The sequence below is a fragment of the Hyla sarda genome, chromosome 8 (assembly GCF_029499605.1).
Source record: "Hyla sarda isolate aHylSar1 chromosome 8, aHylSar1.hap1, whole genome shotgun sequence".
Lineage (NCBI taxonomy): Eukaryota > Metazoa > Chordata > Amphibia > Anura > Hylidae > Hyla > Hyla sarda.
Window position 1 is genome coordinate 170,286,159 of NC_079196.1, and position 14,663 is coordinate 170,300,821.

The 14,663-nt window shown below is 41.7% G+C and overlaps 1 protein-coding gene across 4 annotated transcripts in view; it reads right to left on the reverse strand.

Annotated features, from left to right (window-relative positions):
- LOC130284478 (pejvakin-like) overlaps positions 1-14,663 on the reverse strand; it is a 63,012-nt gene that overhangs the window by 14,048 nt on the left and 34,301 nt on the right. Inside the window, exons 5-7 of one of the 4 annotated variants that reach the window (XR_008847049.1) lie at positions 6,330-6,408; positions 5,445-5,496; positions 2,428-3,148 (exon numbers count right to left, since the gene is read on the reverse strand). The exons of 1 other annotated variant lie outside the window; for it this stretch is intronic. Coding sequence is in view for 2 of the 3 variants with exons in the window: in XM_056534869.1 (XP_056390844.1) it covers positions 3,054-3,148 (95 nt within the window). In the remaining variant the exon portion in view is untranslated. Of the gene's footprint in view, positions 1-2,427; positions 3,149-5,444; positions 5,497-6,329; positions 6,409-14,663 lie in introns of those variants that run through there. 2 more of the 4 variants (XM_056534870.1, XM_056534869.1) reach the window with 2 other exon arrangements.

Here is a 14,663-nt window from a genome sequence, read left to right on the forward strand (position 1 = left end):
TACATGAATGCCCCTTATAATAGCGTATACATGAACAGGAGCATGCATATGAATGACCACCACAGGAGTGCATACATGGCTGACCACCATAAGATTGCATATATGAACGACACTAGTAGCAACGATGCTGAACCTCACAGTGTCAGCTGCATCAACTTGCCACTTGGAGCTGGATGTTGGCCCGACACGGCCTGCTACAGGTACCCATGCTCTCAACCAAATGTCCCCCACTACCCAACAACCCACCGGCCATCGCCGTAACCCCAACGGAGTCTACCCGCTGGCTGGTAATGTGATGCTGAACCACATGTGCCAGTGGAGAAGCCGAGCCTGCAGCACATCCCTCCTTGCAAACGGGTGTTTCGCAGGGCCAATTCCTCACTGCCTGCGACTCGGCTAAAGCAGCGCCCGGCCCCAGACCGGCCATCTAGCGGAATGCCGTGGGCAGTTGGTGGCCCCTAGTTCTTGCCCCCCCTTCGCACATCTGCCCCCGGCTCCCGGATGCTGCAGCGCTGCAGGCAGAGCCGGCGGGCAGCAAAACATGACCTTACTTGAGTGCCGCAGCTTCTTTGGTCGCTGGTGACTCAGAGAGGAGAACCGGCAGTTAATTGGCAGTGGAACCGGACCGGCAACAAGCAGCTACACGAGCGCCGTAGGATTTCCGGCGGGAGATTCAAACGCTTACCCGCAAAAACGTCCCACACACCCCGCTAGTGATAGCAGGGGGTGTTATATACACCTATCTCCACCCACATGCCCTATATGCCCTGCCTCGTAGTTTAGGGGCCGAATACTCAAGCCCCGTGCACAAATACAGCCTGATAGGCTTAACACAAATCTTTAGGACTATGAGATAATTTGAAGGTGAAATTAGAAAGGGATGAGTGTCAGGTATGAATGGGTGACCTGTTTTGTTCCAAGAACAGAGGGAAGTGTATCATGGCACAAGAAATTATTTCTGAGGACCTCAAAAGAAAAGTGGTTGATGCTCATCAAGCTGGATTACATTACAAAACCATCTCCACGGTCAGACAGATTGGCCCTGATTTACTAAGAGTGGAGTCTAGTATTCTTTGTGTTTTTTTTTTTTATCCCAACAGATATTTTTACATGATATTTACTAAAGTTTCCCTACATTTTGCACTTTTCCCTATGTTTTGCTTTTTTACACATGCTCTGATCTGTGGGGGTTTTCAGAGCTGAAATCCACCACACTTTCTGTGGAAACCTTAGTAAATATGTTGAGATATTTATTTTTTTAATGTCAGGGGTTTCTCAGTAAAATGGAGAGTTGGTCAAGGTTTTTTTCATGTCTGGCACAAATTCTGTACAAATTCTGGCGCAGACAGAATTTCTGCTGCAATGCGCCAGAATCTGGTGCACAACCCGCCAGGTTGGGTTTACAATAGTAAATCTAGGCCATTGTGTACAAATTGAGGAAATTTAGGACCATTATTATCCTCCTCAGTAGCCAAAAGCAACACATATAATAGTCTGCAAGGTCAGGAAGGAACCAAGGTAATCGCTAAATAACTACAAGTTTAATATTTTAGACTTTTTTGTTTTATTTGGCTCTCTTTATCTTCTTTTCAGACTTGTGTTAAAATATGATGTAATTTTAGGTGAAATGTATATAGAAACTTGCAAGCTGACTGCTTTTATTGAGTGTGACAGAACTTCACAGCTACAAGCCAGACAAGTTCAGCTTATAATTGAAGATCTGTGCAGTTTGGCTTCTAACATTATATTAGTATGTTGCTTTATTATACTTTTTGACAGTAGACACTGGTTATTTCTTTCGCTGGGCAACCCCTTTAAGCACAAGCTGTAAGGATGGCCTTGCAGTTAGGCACTGCTGAAGTGGTAGAAGCTGAATGTACTTTTAGCCTAAGGGCTTGTTCACATGAGCGGATTTATTTGTGGGTTTCCTGCTGCATGTTTAAAAGGGGGCAGGCTCTCTGTAGCTGTCCGCAACAGCTTTTTGGCTGCGGAATTTCTGATGTGGAAAGTTGGCCGCAGACCCTATTGACTTCAGCGGGGCTTGCGACACATTTTCCGCATCAGAAATACCGCAGTCGAAAATCTCCTGCGGACAGCCACAGAGAGCTTTCAAACTTTCAAACACGCAGTGGGAAACCCGCAAATAAATCCGCATGTGTGAATTAGCCCTTAGAGTGGAAAGTCTGTTTGGGCTGTGAGAAGTCAGCCAGTATGGGTACCTGTAGGGGCTGAAAAGTGATGTAGTTGCAAAGTACAGGTGAATGGGCAACAAATAGACTAGGGCAATTCTAGCAGTTAAATAAATCTGCAAACAAATCTTAACCATATCAAACAGTATAAAAAAGTAATTGGCTTAGTGTATGTACAGCGTAACAAAGACACAAAAATACGTCTGCACACCCAATTGTAAAATATAGTTAAGCCCTATTTATTTCAAGTGACACAAAGCCAAAATACACTGGGAAACACATATACAACCACAGTTACAGTAAGATTGTGACTAGTTGAGCTTTATTCTAGCTTTCAATAATCAATTGGCTAAAAATAGAGGCTCTAAAAAAAACCTTAATGAAACCCTCATGGTGACTGTAGGAGACGCAAATTTGAAGGACTAACCAAGAGCCTATATTAAATAGTAGGAGTGTATGAAAGGGCTCATAGTAAACTCCCTCATAGATTGCACAATATGCCAATCTATGCTTCCAGCAGTGAACTATTCCAATTTACTGGATAAACAGTTGTAGTAGCCTTGTAGTAGGATGGCTGAGGTACTTTAAGGTTTGCTGGACATAAGAGTGTTTGTTTCAGGTGCTACAGGCCTAAATAACTTTGTTTTCTATGTTGCATATGTGCCTGTCTAGAATTTTCTTTAATAACATGCATACACTGAGTTCTCCAGTTTGCAAAGGGTTATTTTATTACATTTTTTTTTTTAGCAAAAGTTGTCTCATCGTGTATTGCATATTTGTACAGTAGAAAGCAGAATCTAGTCACATGCAAATTCCCTGGCCAATAGTTACTGTAGTTGTCCCCTAGCCGGGGAAAGAGGTGGTTCAAGCCTGTTTTCTATCTGAAAGTTCCACTGCATGTATTTTTTTTTTTAGCTCTTCAGCATTGTCAGGGTTGATGTTCTTCAGGGTTGATGTTCCTGGAGAGATACACCAAATGGAAAAGGATTTAGGCAAAATAGAAGAATGGTCAGAACTCTGGCAACTGAAATTTAATGTGTATAAGTGCAAGATAATGCACCTGGGGCGTAAAAACTCTTGGGCAGAATATAGAATATTTGACACAGTCCTGACCTCAGTATCTGAGGAAAGGGATTTAGGAGTAATTATTTCAGAAGACTTAAAGGTAGGCAGACAGTGTTGTAAAGCAGCAGGAAATGCTAGCAGAATGCTTGGATGTATGGGGAGAGGTATAAGCAATAGAAAGAGAGAAGTGCTCATGCCGCTGTACAGAACACTGGTGAGACCTCACTTGGAGTATTGTGTGCAGTACAGGAGGCCGTATCTCCAGAATTATATAGATACTCTAGAGAAAGTTCAGAGAAGATACTAATCTAGTACATGGATTGCAGTACAAAACTTACCAGGAAAGGTTAAAGGACCTTAACCCCTTAAGGACCAAGGACGTACCGGTACGTCCTTGGTCCTGCTCTTCTGATATAACGCGGGGTTACACAGTAACCCCGCGTCATATCATGGCGGGCCCGGCGTCATAGTGAAGCCGGGACCCGCCTCTAATAGCGCGCAGCGCCGATCGCGGCGCCGCGCGCTATTAACCCTTTAGCCGCGCGCTCAAAGCTGAGCCGCGCGGCTGAAAGTGAAAGTTCCCGGCTAGCTCAGTCGGGCTGTTCGGGATAGCCGCGGCTAATCGCGGCATCCCGAACAGCTGACAGGACAGCGGGAGGGCCCCTTCCTGCCTCCTCGCTGTCCGATCGCCGAATGACTGCTCAGTGCCTGAGATCCAGGCATGAGCAGTCATCCGGCAGAATCGTTGATCACTGGTTTCTTATGAGAAACCAGTGATCAACATAGAAGATCAGTGTGTGCAGTGTTATAGGTCCCTATGGGACCTATAACACTGCAAAAAAAAAGTGAAAAAAAAAAGTGAATAAAGATCATTTAACTCCTCCCCTATTAAAAGTTTGAATCACCCCCCTTTTCCAATAAAAAAAAAACACAGTGTAAATAAAAATAAACATATGTGGTATCACCGCGTGCGGAAATGTCTGAATTATAAAAATATATTATTAATTAAACCGCTCGGTCAATGGCGTGCGCGCAAAAAAATTCCAAAGTCCAAAATAGTGCATTTTTGGTCACTTTTTATATCATTTAAAAATGAATAAAAAGTGATCAATAAGTCTTATCAATGCAAAAATGGTACAGTTAAAAACTTCAGATCACGGCGCAAAAAATGAGCCATCATACCGCCCCATACACGGAAAAATAAAAAAGTTATAGGGGTCAGAAGATGACAATTTTAAACGTATTAATTTTCCTGCATGTAGTTATGATTTTTTCCAGAAGTCCGACAAAATCAAACCTATATAAGTAGGGTATCATTTTAACCGTATGGACCTACAGAATACATATCAGGTGTCATTTTTACCGAAAAATGTACTACGTAGAAACGGAAGCCCCCAAAAGTTAAAAAACAGCGTTTTTTTTCAATTTTGTCGCACAATGATTTTTTTTCCCGCTTCACCATAGATTTTTGGGCAAAATGACTGACGTCATTACAAAGTAGAATTGGAGGCGCAAAAAATAAGCCATCATATGGATTTTTAGGTGTAAATTTGAAAGAGTTATGATTTTTTAAAGGCAAGGAGCAAAAAACGAAAATGCAAAAACGGAAAAACCTCCGGTCCTTAAGGGGTTAAAGGGGTACTCCAGGCAAAACCTTTTTTTTATATATATCAACTGGCTCCAGAAAGTTAAACAGATTTGTAAATTACTTCTTTAAAAAAAATCTTAATCCTTCCAATAGTTATTAGCTTCTGAAGTTTTCTGTCTAACTGCTCAATGATAATGTCACGTCTCGGGAGCTGTGCATGATGGGAGAATATCCCCATAGGAACTGCACAGCTCCCGGGACGTGAGTCATCAGAGAGCAGTTAGACAGAAAACAACAACTCAACTTCAGAAGCTAATAACTATTGGAAGGATTAAGATTTTTTAATAGAAGTAATTTACAAATCTGTTTAACTTTCCAGAGCCAGTTGATATATAAAAAATACCCCTTTAACATGGAATACCCCTTTAACATGTATAGAAGAAAGAAAAGACAGAGGGGATATGATAGAGACTTTTAAATACATAAAGGGAATCAACATGGTAAAGGAGGAGAGGAGATTTAAAAGAAGAAAAACTACCACAAGAGGACATAGTTTTAAATTAGAGGGACAAAGGTTTAAAAGTAATATCAGGAAGTCTTACTTTTCTGAGAGAGTAGTGGATGCATGGAATAGCCTTCCTGCAGAAGTGGTAGCTACAAATACAGTGAAGGAGTTTAAACATGCATGGGATAAGTATAAGACTATCGTTCATATAAGATAGGGCCAGGGACTAATGGGCCAAATGGTTCTTATCTGCCAACACATTCTATGTTTCTATGTTATCAAAAGTTTCACTGGATCTTGTTGTGCCTACAGACAGTCCAGTGCCTACCTAGTCGGAGCCAAAGATTGCTGAATGGCTCGCCCATAGAGACATATGGAGGGGGCGTGGTGGTCCCTGCTCTTGGCGGGGGTTGTGATGCGTCGCTCCTAGGGAGAGCCAGGACTCCAAACTGAAATATTGGCCCTGATTTACTACTATAAACCCGACTTGCTTTTGTTGGATGGTGAGCTACAAGGTGGCTCAACGTGCCACAAATTGTGTCTGTATTTCAGACAGGACTTTGGCGCAGAAAAGGGGCAGAGTTGACCAAAAAAAGGGGCTTGCTTTCACAACCTGACCTGAACTGCTTGCTGGGATTAGCTAGGAGGTCCCTGTGTGAAATTAGCCCACAAATTTATGCTGTGCTCATCTTGCTGTGAAATTGTATAGGTTAATGTGGAAAGGCTCTCTGGCTTCAGCAGTGCTTGCTTCCTTTCTTTTATTTCTCTATCTCCAAAATGGTGGCTGCAAGCAGTACATGGGGCGTTATCTATGACTAATATATAACAAACCCCGAAAGGTAACAGGGTAATAACACCACACAACAACTTTGGGGGAAACCCCCAAAGGGGTACCCTAAACTAGAACCCCCCCCCCCCAAAATAATAAAGTATAACTTTTATTAAATACTTGAATAAAATCACTTTTTGTTAATCAAATTACCTTGACATTTCCCTTGCTTGATAGTTTTGCCCCTACTACCTCCGATGTGAACTTCCTCCCGATCGCATTGGAATTAAGCCTATTCACAAAATCACCAAATAAAGATATATCCCCATCCCAGAAAATCAAAATATCATCGATATATCATCCCCAATATAAAAAGTGCTCAGTGTAAACAAAAAGATCATCATCACCAAAAATTTTAATTGTGCTCCCACCACAGCAAAAACAAATTTGCATAAGAAGGTGTAGAAGTGGTCCCCATGGCGGTGCTTCTTATCTGCTGATAGAGGTCACCGCCAAAGAGAAATAAATTGTGAGTGAGTGCAAAGTGTAATAATTGGATCACAAAAAAAATGTGCCGGGTTAAGGGGCTCCCCCCCTCCCCCTTACCCCTCTCATTTTGTTTAGTCACCATTCATTATTGCTTTTACTATTGATAATCATACCATTAATGGCACCTGCACAGTTTGGTGCTGCAATTATGCAACCTTATTTTGTATTTTGGGTCTTACGTGTTATGCAGTCCATGGGATAGATGTATAGGGTACAGTAATCACTATCACATCTGCTAATAATAATCTGCACCTTCCCTACCTGCTGGTAATTGTACATTTAAGTGCTAGTGATTTTAGCTCCTGGATTTCATAATGATGTACAGTCTATGGGGCAGATTCACATGATATAGTGAGGAAAATAATATATCTTTATCTACCTGTATGCGCCCTGTGAAACTGTGGATGTTATGAGTGTAAGGTTTATTTCCTTTCCTTTTCCTAGTATGCTGATATATTAACCCATCCATATGTGCACCATGATAATCGTTATGAGATCAACCCAGTGATTGTCTTTTGGCTCATTCTTCTAAGTACGCGGTCATGCGCGATCTTCTCACATAAGCACACTGACAGACGTACGCCCGCAGCAGTTTTTAAATCCGGCGACATGCGCGAACATCCACACGTGCACTTTACAGCTTCACATTCCTACTGATGTCTAAGTCCGGAGTCCTGCGCAGAGAATCCAGAAATGCGCTCTGGACAGGGGTCTCCGACGGACACCACTGACTATACGCGGCGCGAGATTATGCCATCAACTGCAGTTTTACTACATGTGACACATGTTTCAACAGCCTATTGGCTAGATAGATGGGGCATTTGCAGATGACATAAAGGGAGTCTATATAAGGAGTGATGTTACTTCCGGTGCTCACTAGCCTTCAGTCCTCCATGAAGTTGGGTTGCCAACAAAACATCAGGACTTAGGCTTGGCTGACATTTTAATAGCAGCTTTATAGTCAGACAGCATTTCCATCCATTGTAGCTAATTAGGTGGCCATGCAAAATATAAACAGCACACCACTACAGTGGCTACACTATGAGCTCATCAGCATCTGTGTGCCAGACGACAGCTGTTTTTAATTCAGTGTGGTACTGACACCTAGTGGTGTCAATTTGAATTACAATAAGTGATTTTACCTATGATTTTATATCTAGTACATTACAGTCCCAGGTATGCTGCCCTTTTTCTGATGTCCACTTTCCTCCTTTTTAATGTATTTTATATGTATGTTTTCATTTAATAAAGACATTGTCATTTATTATACTCTTTTGAGTAGCTCCGTGTTTCATTTTGGTATATATTCCATTGTTAGGAGTCTACATTGGCATAAACCATTCCTGTATTAGGGGGCTTATTTATTTACTCACTAGCTGAGTACCCGGCGTTGCTCGGTTTTTCCTTCCTAATCCTTGTTGTGGAGGAAAATCAACAGAGGAAGCTTTTGACTTCATATCCCGTCCTCATATGTTGTTGTCATATCCCAACCCCATATCTTGTCCTCATACCCTGACCTCCTATCCCGATCTCCTATCCCGACCTCCTATCCTGTCCTCCTATCCAGTCCTCCTATCCCGTCCTCCTATTCCATCCTCCTATCCCATCCTCCTATCTCGACCTCCTATCCCGTCCTCCTATCTTGACCTCGTATCTTGACCTCCTATCTCGCCCTCCTATCCTGTCCTCCTATCTCAACCCCCCTATCCCATCCTCATATCCCGACCTCCTATCTAGACCTCCTATCCAGACTTCCTATCCTGTCTTAATATCCCATCCTCCTATCTCAACCTCCTATCTCTATCTCCTATCCCGTCCTCATATTCTGTCCTCATATCCCGTCCTCCTATACCGACCTCCTAACTCGACCTCCTATCTGGTACTCCTATCCCGACAATGCCAGCCTCCTATCTTGATAAAAACAAGCAATCTCCAGGTAGCAGAGCGGGATCAATGGAAGCGCTGAGACCAGATAAGAAGTTAAAAGGATTTATTTCCCATAATGCAACGTGTTTCACGGTCACCCGCTTCCTCAGGCATGTTGGGTTTAGCAGATTACAAGGTATATATAGGGAAAAGGGGTTAACCCCTTCAAGGAGGAAAATTAAATTAACCCCTTGAGGGGTCAAGCCCTTTAAGCCCTTCACAACAAGATAGAAGCACATAATAACATCACAACAAAGTACCCAATAAAACAAATACAATACAATTAAAAACAAATATTAAATTTTAACAAAAAAATATAAAAAATATTATAGTACTATATATTAAAAATAATAATAATATATATATTTTTTTCCGTTATTTTTCCAATTTTTTTCTCCTTTATTTATTTATTTATTTTTCCTCTTTTTTCTCTTCGATGTTTTAACGGGCATTTTCCAGTGTCTCATTAAGACCATCTGGAAATAAAGTAACCAAAGAAAAAATCCAGAAGGATTCCCTATTATTTAATCGCTGTATACGATTATGACTAAAAACTGGATTTTTCTTTGGTTACTTTATTTCCAGATGGTCTTAATGAGACACTGGAAAATGCCCGTTAAAACATCGAAGAGAAAAAAGAGGAAAAAAAATAAAAATAAAGGAGAAAAAAATGGGAAAAATAAAGGAAAAAAATATATATATTATTATTTTTTTATTTTTTATTTTTTTTATATATAGTACTATAATATTTTTAATATTTTTTTGTTAAAATTTTATATTTGTTTTTAATTGTATTGTATTTGTTTTATTGGGTACTTTGTTGTGATGTTATTATGTGCTTCTATCTTGTTGTGAAGGGCTTAAAGGGCTCGACCCCTCAAGGGGTTAATTTAATTTTCCTCCTTGAAGGGGTTAACCCCTTTTCCCTATATATACCTTGTAATCTGCTAAACCCAAAATGCCTGAGGAAGCGGGTGACCGTGAAACGCGTTGCATTATGGGAAATAAATCCTTTTAACTTCTTATCTGGTCTCAGCGCTTCCATTGATCCCGCTCTGCTACCTGGAGATTGCTTGTTTTTATCGTGATTCTATTTCAGCGGGACGAAGCTGCAGAGACCCTTTGATGATACGCCCTGCTCCATTGTTGTACTTCGTTGGAGTACAACTTCATGTGGTAAGCGCAATTCACACTTAGCGTTACCAACTCACCTTTGGTGTTACACTACGGAGCGCATCCGTTTGTGCTTTTTTTATTTCAGCCTCCTATCTTGACCTTCTATCCCGACCTACTATCCCGTCCTCCTTTCCCATCCTCATATCTCGACCTCCTATCTCGACCTCCTATCCCGACCTCCTATCCCGTCCACCTATCCCGTCCTCATATCCCGTCCTCGTATCCAGTCCTCCTATCATGACCTACTCCGTAATATGTGTACCAGGTATTGAAATATCTCCAGCCGGAAGTTATGTGGGAACATACATTTACCATTGATTTGTATGGGACTTTAACCCCTTAAGGACGCAAGACGTAAATGTACGTCCTGGTGCGGTGGTACTTAACGCACCAGGACGTACATTTACATCCTGTACATAACCGCGGGCATCGGTTTGATTGCAGCCAGGGACCCGCCGGCAATGGCCGACGCCCGCGATCAATAAATCGCAGTACGCGATTTCAATGAATGATCGGATAGCCCGCAGCGCTGCTGTGGGGATCCGATCATTCAGAACGCTGCACGGAGGTCACCTCATTTGCCTTTGTCCGGCTCCCGGCGTCTTCTGCTCTGGTCTGTGATCGAGCAGACCAGAGCAGAAGATGACCGATAACACTGATCTGTTCTATGTCCTATACATAGAACAGATCAGAATTAGCAATCATGGTATTGCTATGAATAGTCCCCTATGGGAACTATTCAAGTGTAAAAAAAAATGTAAAAAAAATTTAAAAGTAAAGGTAAAAAAAAAGTGAAAAATCCCCTCCCCAATAAAAAAGTAAAACGTCCGTTTTTTCCTATTTTACCCCCAAAAAGGGTAAAAAATTAATTTAATAGACATATTTGGTATCGCCGTGTGCGTAAATGTCCGAACTATTAAAATAAAATGTAAATGATCCCGAACGGTGAACGGCGTGAACGTAAAAAAAAAAGTCCAAAATTGCTACTTTTTTAATACATTTTATAAAAAAAATTATAAAAAATTTATTAAAAGTTTTTTATATGCAAATGTGGTATCAAAAAAAAGTGCAGATCATGGCGCAAAAAATTAGCCCTCATACCACCGCTTATACGGAAAAATTAAAAAGTTATAGGTCATCAAAATAAAGGGATTATAAACGTACTAATTTGGTTAAAAAGTTTGATTTTTTTTAAGCACAACAATAATATAAAAGTACGTAATAATAGGTATCATTTTAATCGTATTGACCCTCAGAATAAAGAACACACGTCATTTTTACCGTAAATTGTACTGTGTGAAAACAAAACCTTCCAAAATAAGCAAAATTACGTTTTTCTTTTTAATTTCCCCACAAAAATAGTGTTTTTTGGTTGCGCCATACATTTTATGATATAATGAGTGATGTCATTACAAAGGACAACTGGTCGTGTAAAAAAACAAGCCCTCATACTAGTCTGGCGATGAAAATATAAAAGAGTTATGATTTTTAGAAGGCGAGGAGGAAAAAACAAAAACGTAAACATTTAATTGTCTGAGTCCTTAAGGCCAAAATCCTTAAGGGGTTAAACAAAAACCCCAACCCTCACAAATGGGGGTAGTTAAGGGTTAAATGAACTATCCTATATTTTAAGTGGACATATAAGTAACATGTGACCAAGTATTATCAAAATATCTCCAGCCATTTGGAAGTTATGCAGTAACATATATTTCCCATAGACTTGTATGGGACTTTAAACAAAAACCCCGACCCTGGCAAATGGGGTTGAGTAAGGGTTAAAATACCTACCTATGTTTGTTGTTGACATATAAGTAACATGTGTGCCAAGTTTCATGTAAATATCTTTAGCCGTTTGGACGTGATGCTGGAACATACACACACACACACATACACACACACACACACACATGCACACACACACACACACACACACACACACATTGGCCCTCATTTACTATTGCAAACCCGACATGTTTTGTTGAGTTGTGCGCCACATTCTGTCGCATTGCGCCAGAAATTCTGTCTGCGCCAGATTTTGTGCCAGAATTTGTGCCAGAATTGAAAAAACCCAACTAACTCTCTATTTTGCTACGTAAACCCGAAAAAGGGGCGTGACCACCGTGGAAAGGGGCACCATACAATCACCGACATTCAAATTTACATCAGAAAGAAGAAAAGATAGCTGCTTTTTTAGTGCTCCCCTGGCAGACAAAGTATTTTAAACAGTAACTAATGTCCGGACAAAGATTTTAAATAAATAAATAAATTGTTTATTAAAGTCATGGACTTTATTCTCCAGTGACATTAAATGGGCACTGTCAGATACAAAAACTTTTCATATGTTGTAAATCATGCAAAAACAATAGGTTTTGCAATTGCTTTCATTAGAAAATTTTCAGTATTTCATAATGAAAAAGGCAGTCAAACAACTGCCCCTCCGCCTGCTTTGACACATACTAGTGCTGCTGTGTCCATGCATCATCACCTATGTCATGGACACACTTCCTTGATTGACAGCTGTGAGTGCAGGGCTCAGAGCTGGAAGAATAATCCTCCCACTGTCAGCTTGTGTCCTGCTACTGTCAGTGAGGACAAGCTGGGAGTTGTAGTTTTGCTAATGCTAGGGGAGGTGTGAGCAGACAGCATACTGAAGGAGGGGGCGGAGACCTGCACAGTGAGACCACGCCCCCTCCCTTTGAGAGGAATTCAGACTAGTGAGCTAAATTAAAAGTGTGATAAAATAAATAAATAAAGGTGTTAGACACATAAAAATTAAATGTACATGGTCAGGATTAGGTACTGAGTGATATATTTAAAAAAATGTTTTTTTTTGTTGGATCTGACGGGTACGCTTTAACCCAATAGGCCTGCCGCAATTTTACGTTTTTGTTTTTTTTCCTTCTCACTTTCTAATAGCCACAAATCAATTTGTAGGTCAATAAGATTACAATGATACCCAATACAGTTTTTATTTTATTTTACTACCGTATATACTCGAGTATAAGCCGACCCAAATATAAGCCGAGGCCCCTAATTTCACTCCAAAAACCCAGGAAAAGTTATTGACTCGACTATAAGCCTAGGGGGGGGGGGGGGAATACATCATCCCCCCCCCCATGTCCTCATCCAGACCCCCGTCATCATCCAGACCCCCGTTATCATCCCCCCCCCCATCATCATCACCGCCTGTCAATACCGTCAGCCGTCGGCTGTCTGGGCATGCTGGGAGTTGTAGTTTTGAAATCTCGGGAGGTTCGCATGTTGAAGACCACTGCAGCCTTTGTCATCATCCAGACCCCCCCCCCCCCCCCTTTGGTTTTCTACTCACCTAACCTCGGTGGGAAGGAAGGGTGAGCTGGACGGGCCATCTATGCTGCAGGAACCATCCGGTGGGGAGGGTTACTCGTTACGGGCTGTCCATTTTCACTGGGGGGGCCCTCTTCTCCGTGCTGCGGGCCTGCCCCGGACTAGTGACATTGCCTTGACGACGCACAGGGACGTTCATGCGCAGGGAGGCTGCGCATGAATGTCCCTGTGCGCCATCGTCAAGGCAACGTCACTAGTCCGGGGCATGCAACGTCATTCCAGAGGTTTCAAAACTACAACTCCCAGCATGCAATGTCACTAGTCCGGGGCAGGCCCGGAGCACGGAGAAGAGGGCCCCCCGGGTAAAAATGGACAGCCCGGAACAACTAACCCTCCCAACCGGACGGTCCCTGCAGCATAGATGGCCCGGACCAGCTCACCCTTCCTTCCCACCGAGGTTAGGTGAGTAGAAAACCAAAGGGGGGGTCTGGATGATGACGAAGGCCGCAGTGGTCTTCAACCTGCGGACCTCCAGAGGTTTCAAAACTACAGTTCCCAGCATGCGCGGACAGCTGATGGTTCACTCGAGTATAAGCCGAGGGGGGCGGGGGGGGGGGTGGCGTTTTCAGCATGAAAAACCGTGCTGAAAAACTCTGCTTATACTCGAGTATATACAGTACTTTAAAAAATGTATACCTTAATTTTTGGTTAGAAAATGAGTATGCTTAAACTTGTCCTCTTCTGACCTCTATAATACTTTTAGTTTTCCGTATACGGGGCGATATGAGGGCTCATTTTTAGCTTAGGGATCTGTAGTATTTATTGGTAGTATTTTTATAGTATATTATTAGTATTTGATCACTAATTATAAAAAAAATTCTGGTATATGAAGTGACCAAAACTCAGCAATTCTAGACTTTGTTTACATTTTTTTGGCAGACTAGATGGGCCAAATGGTTCTTATCTGCCGACACATTCTATGTTTCTATATTATGTGATGTCAACTTTTATTAGGGAATAGCAGCCATTTCTTACCGTCTTTTAGTAAGCCCTTTGAGGCGCTGGGCTTGCATGTACACCCTGTGTCCTCTAGGGGTTAATATGGCATTTATTTATTTATTATAAATCTTTGTCCTGAAATTTGGTTACTGTTTAAAATACTTTGTCTGCAGGTGAGTGCCAAAAGAATCATCTATCTTTTTCTCATTGGACTTGCTCCACATCTGACTGCTACTTCCGTTCCTTGACCAGACATATGGTTTGATGCAGTGGTATAGATGGTTTGTCGGCACTTCGTCGTAGAGGTGGTGCTCGTGGATAAGATAGGCAATAGGATAAGAAATGGATCCCGGCACTCACCAGATGATGCAATAAGTTCAGTTTTATTTGTAGGAATACATCTTTAAGTACAGTACGCGTTTCAGCAATGTATGCCTTCCTCTGCTGTCTGAGACAGCAGAGGAAGGCATACATTGCCGAAAAGCGTCCTGTACTTAAAGATGTATTCCTACAAATAAAACTGAACTTATTGCATCATCTGGTGAGTGCCGGGATCCATTTCTTATCATATGGTTTGATGCAGGCGGTTGC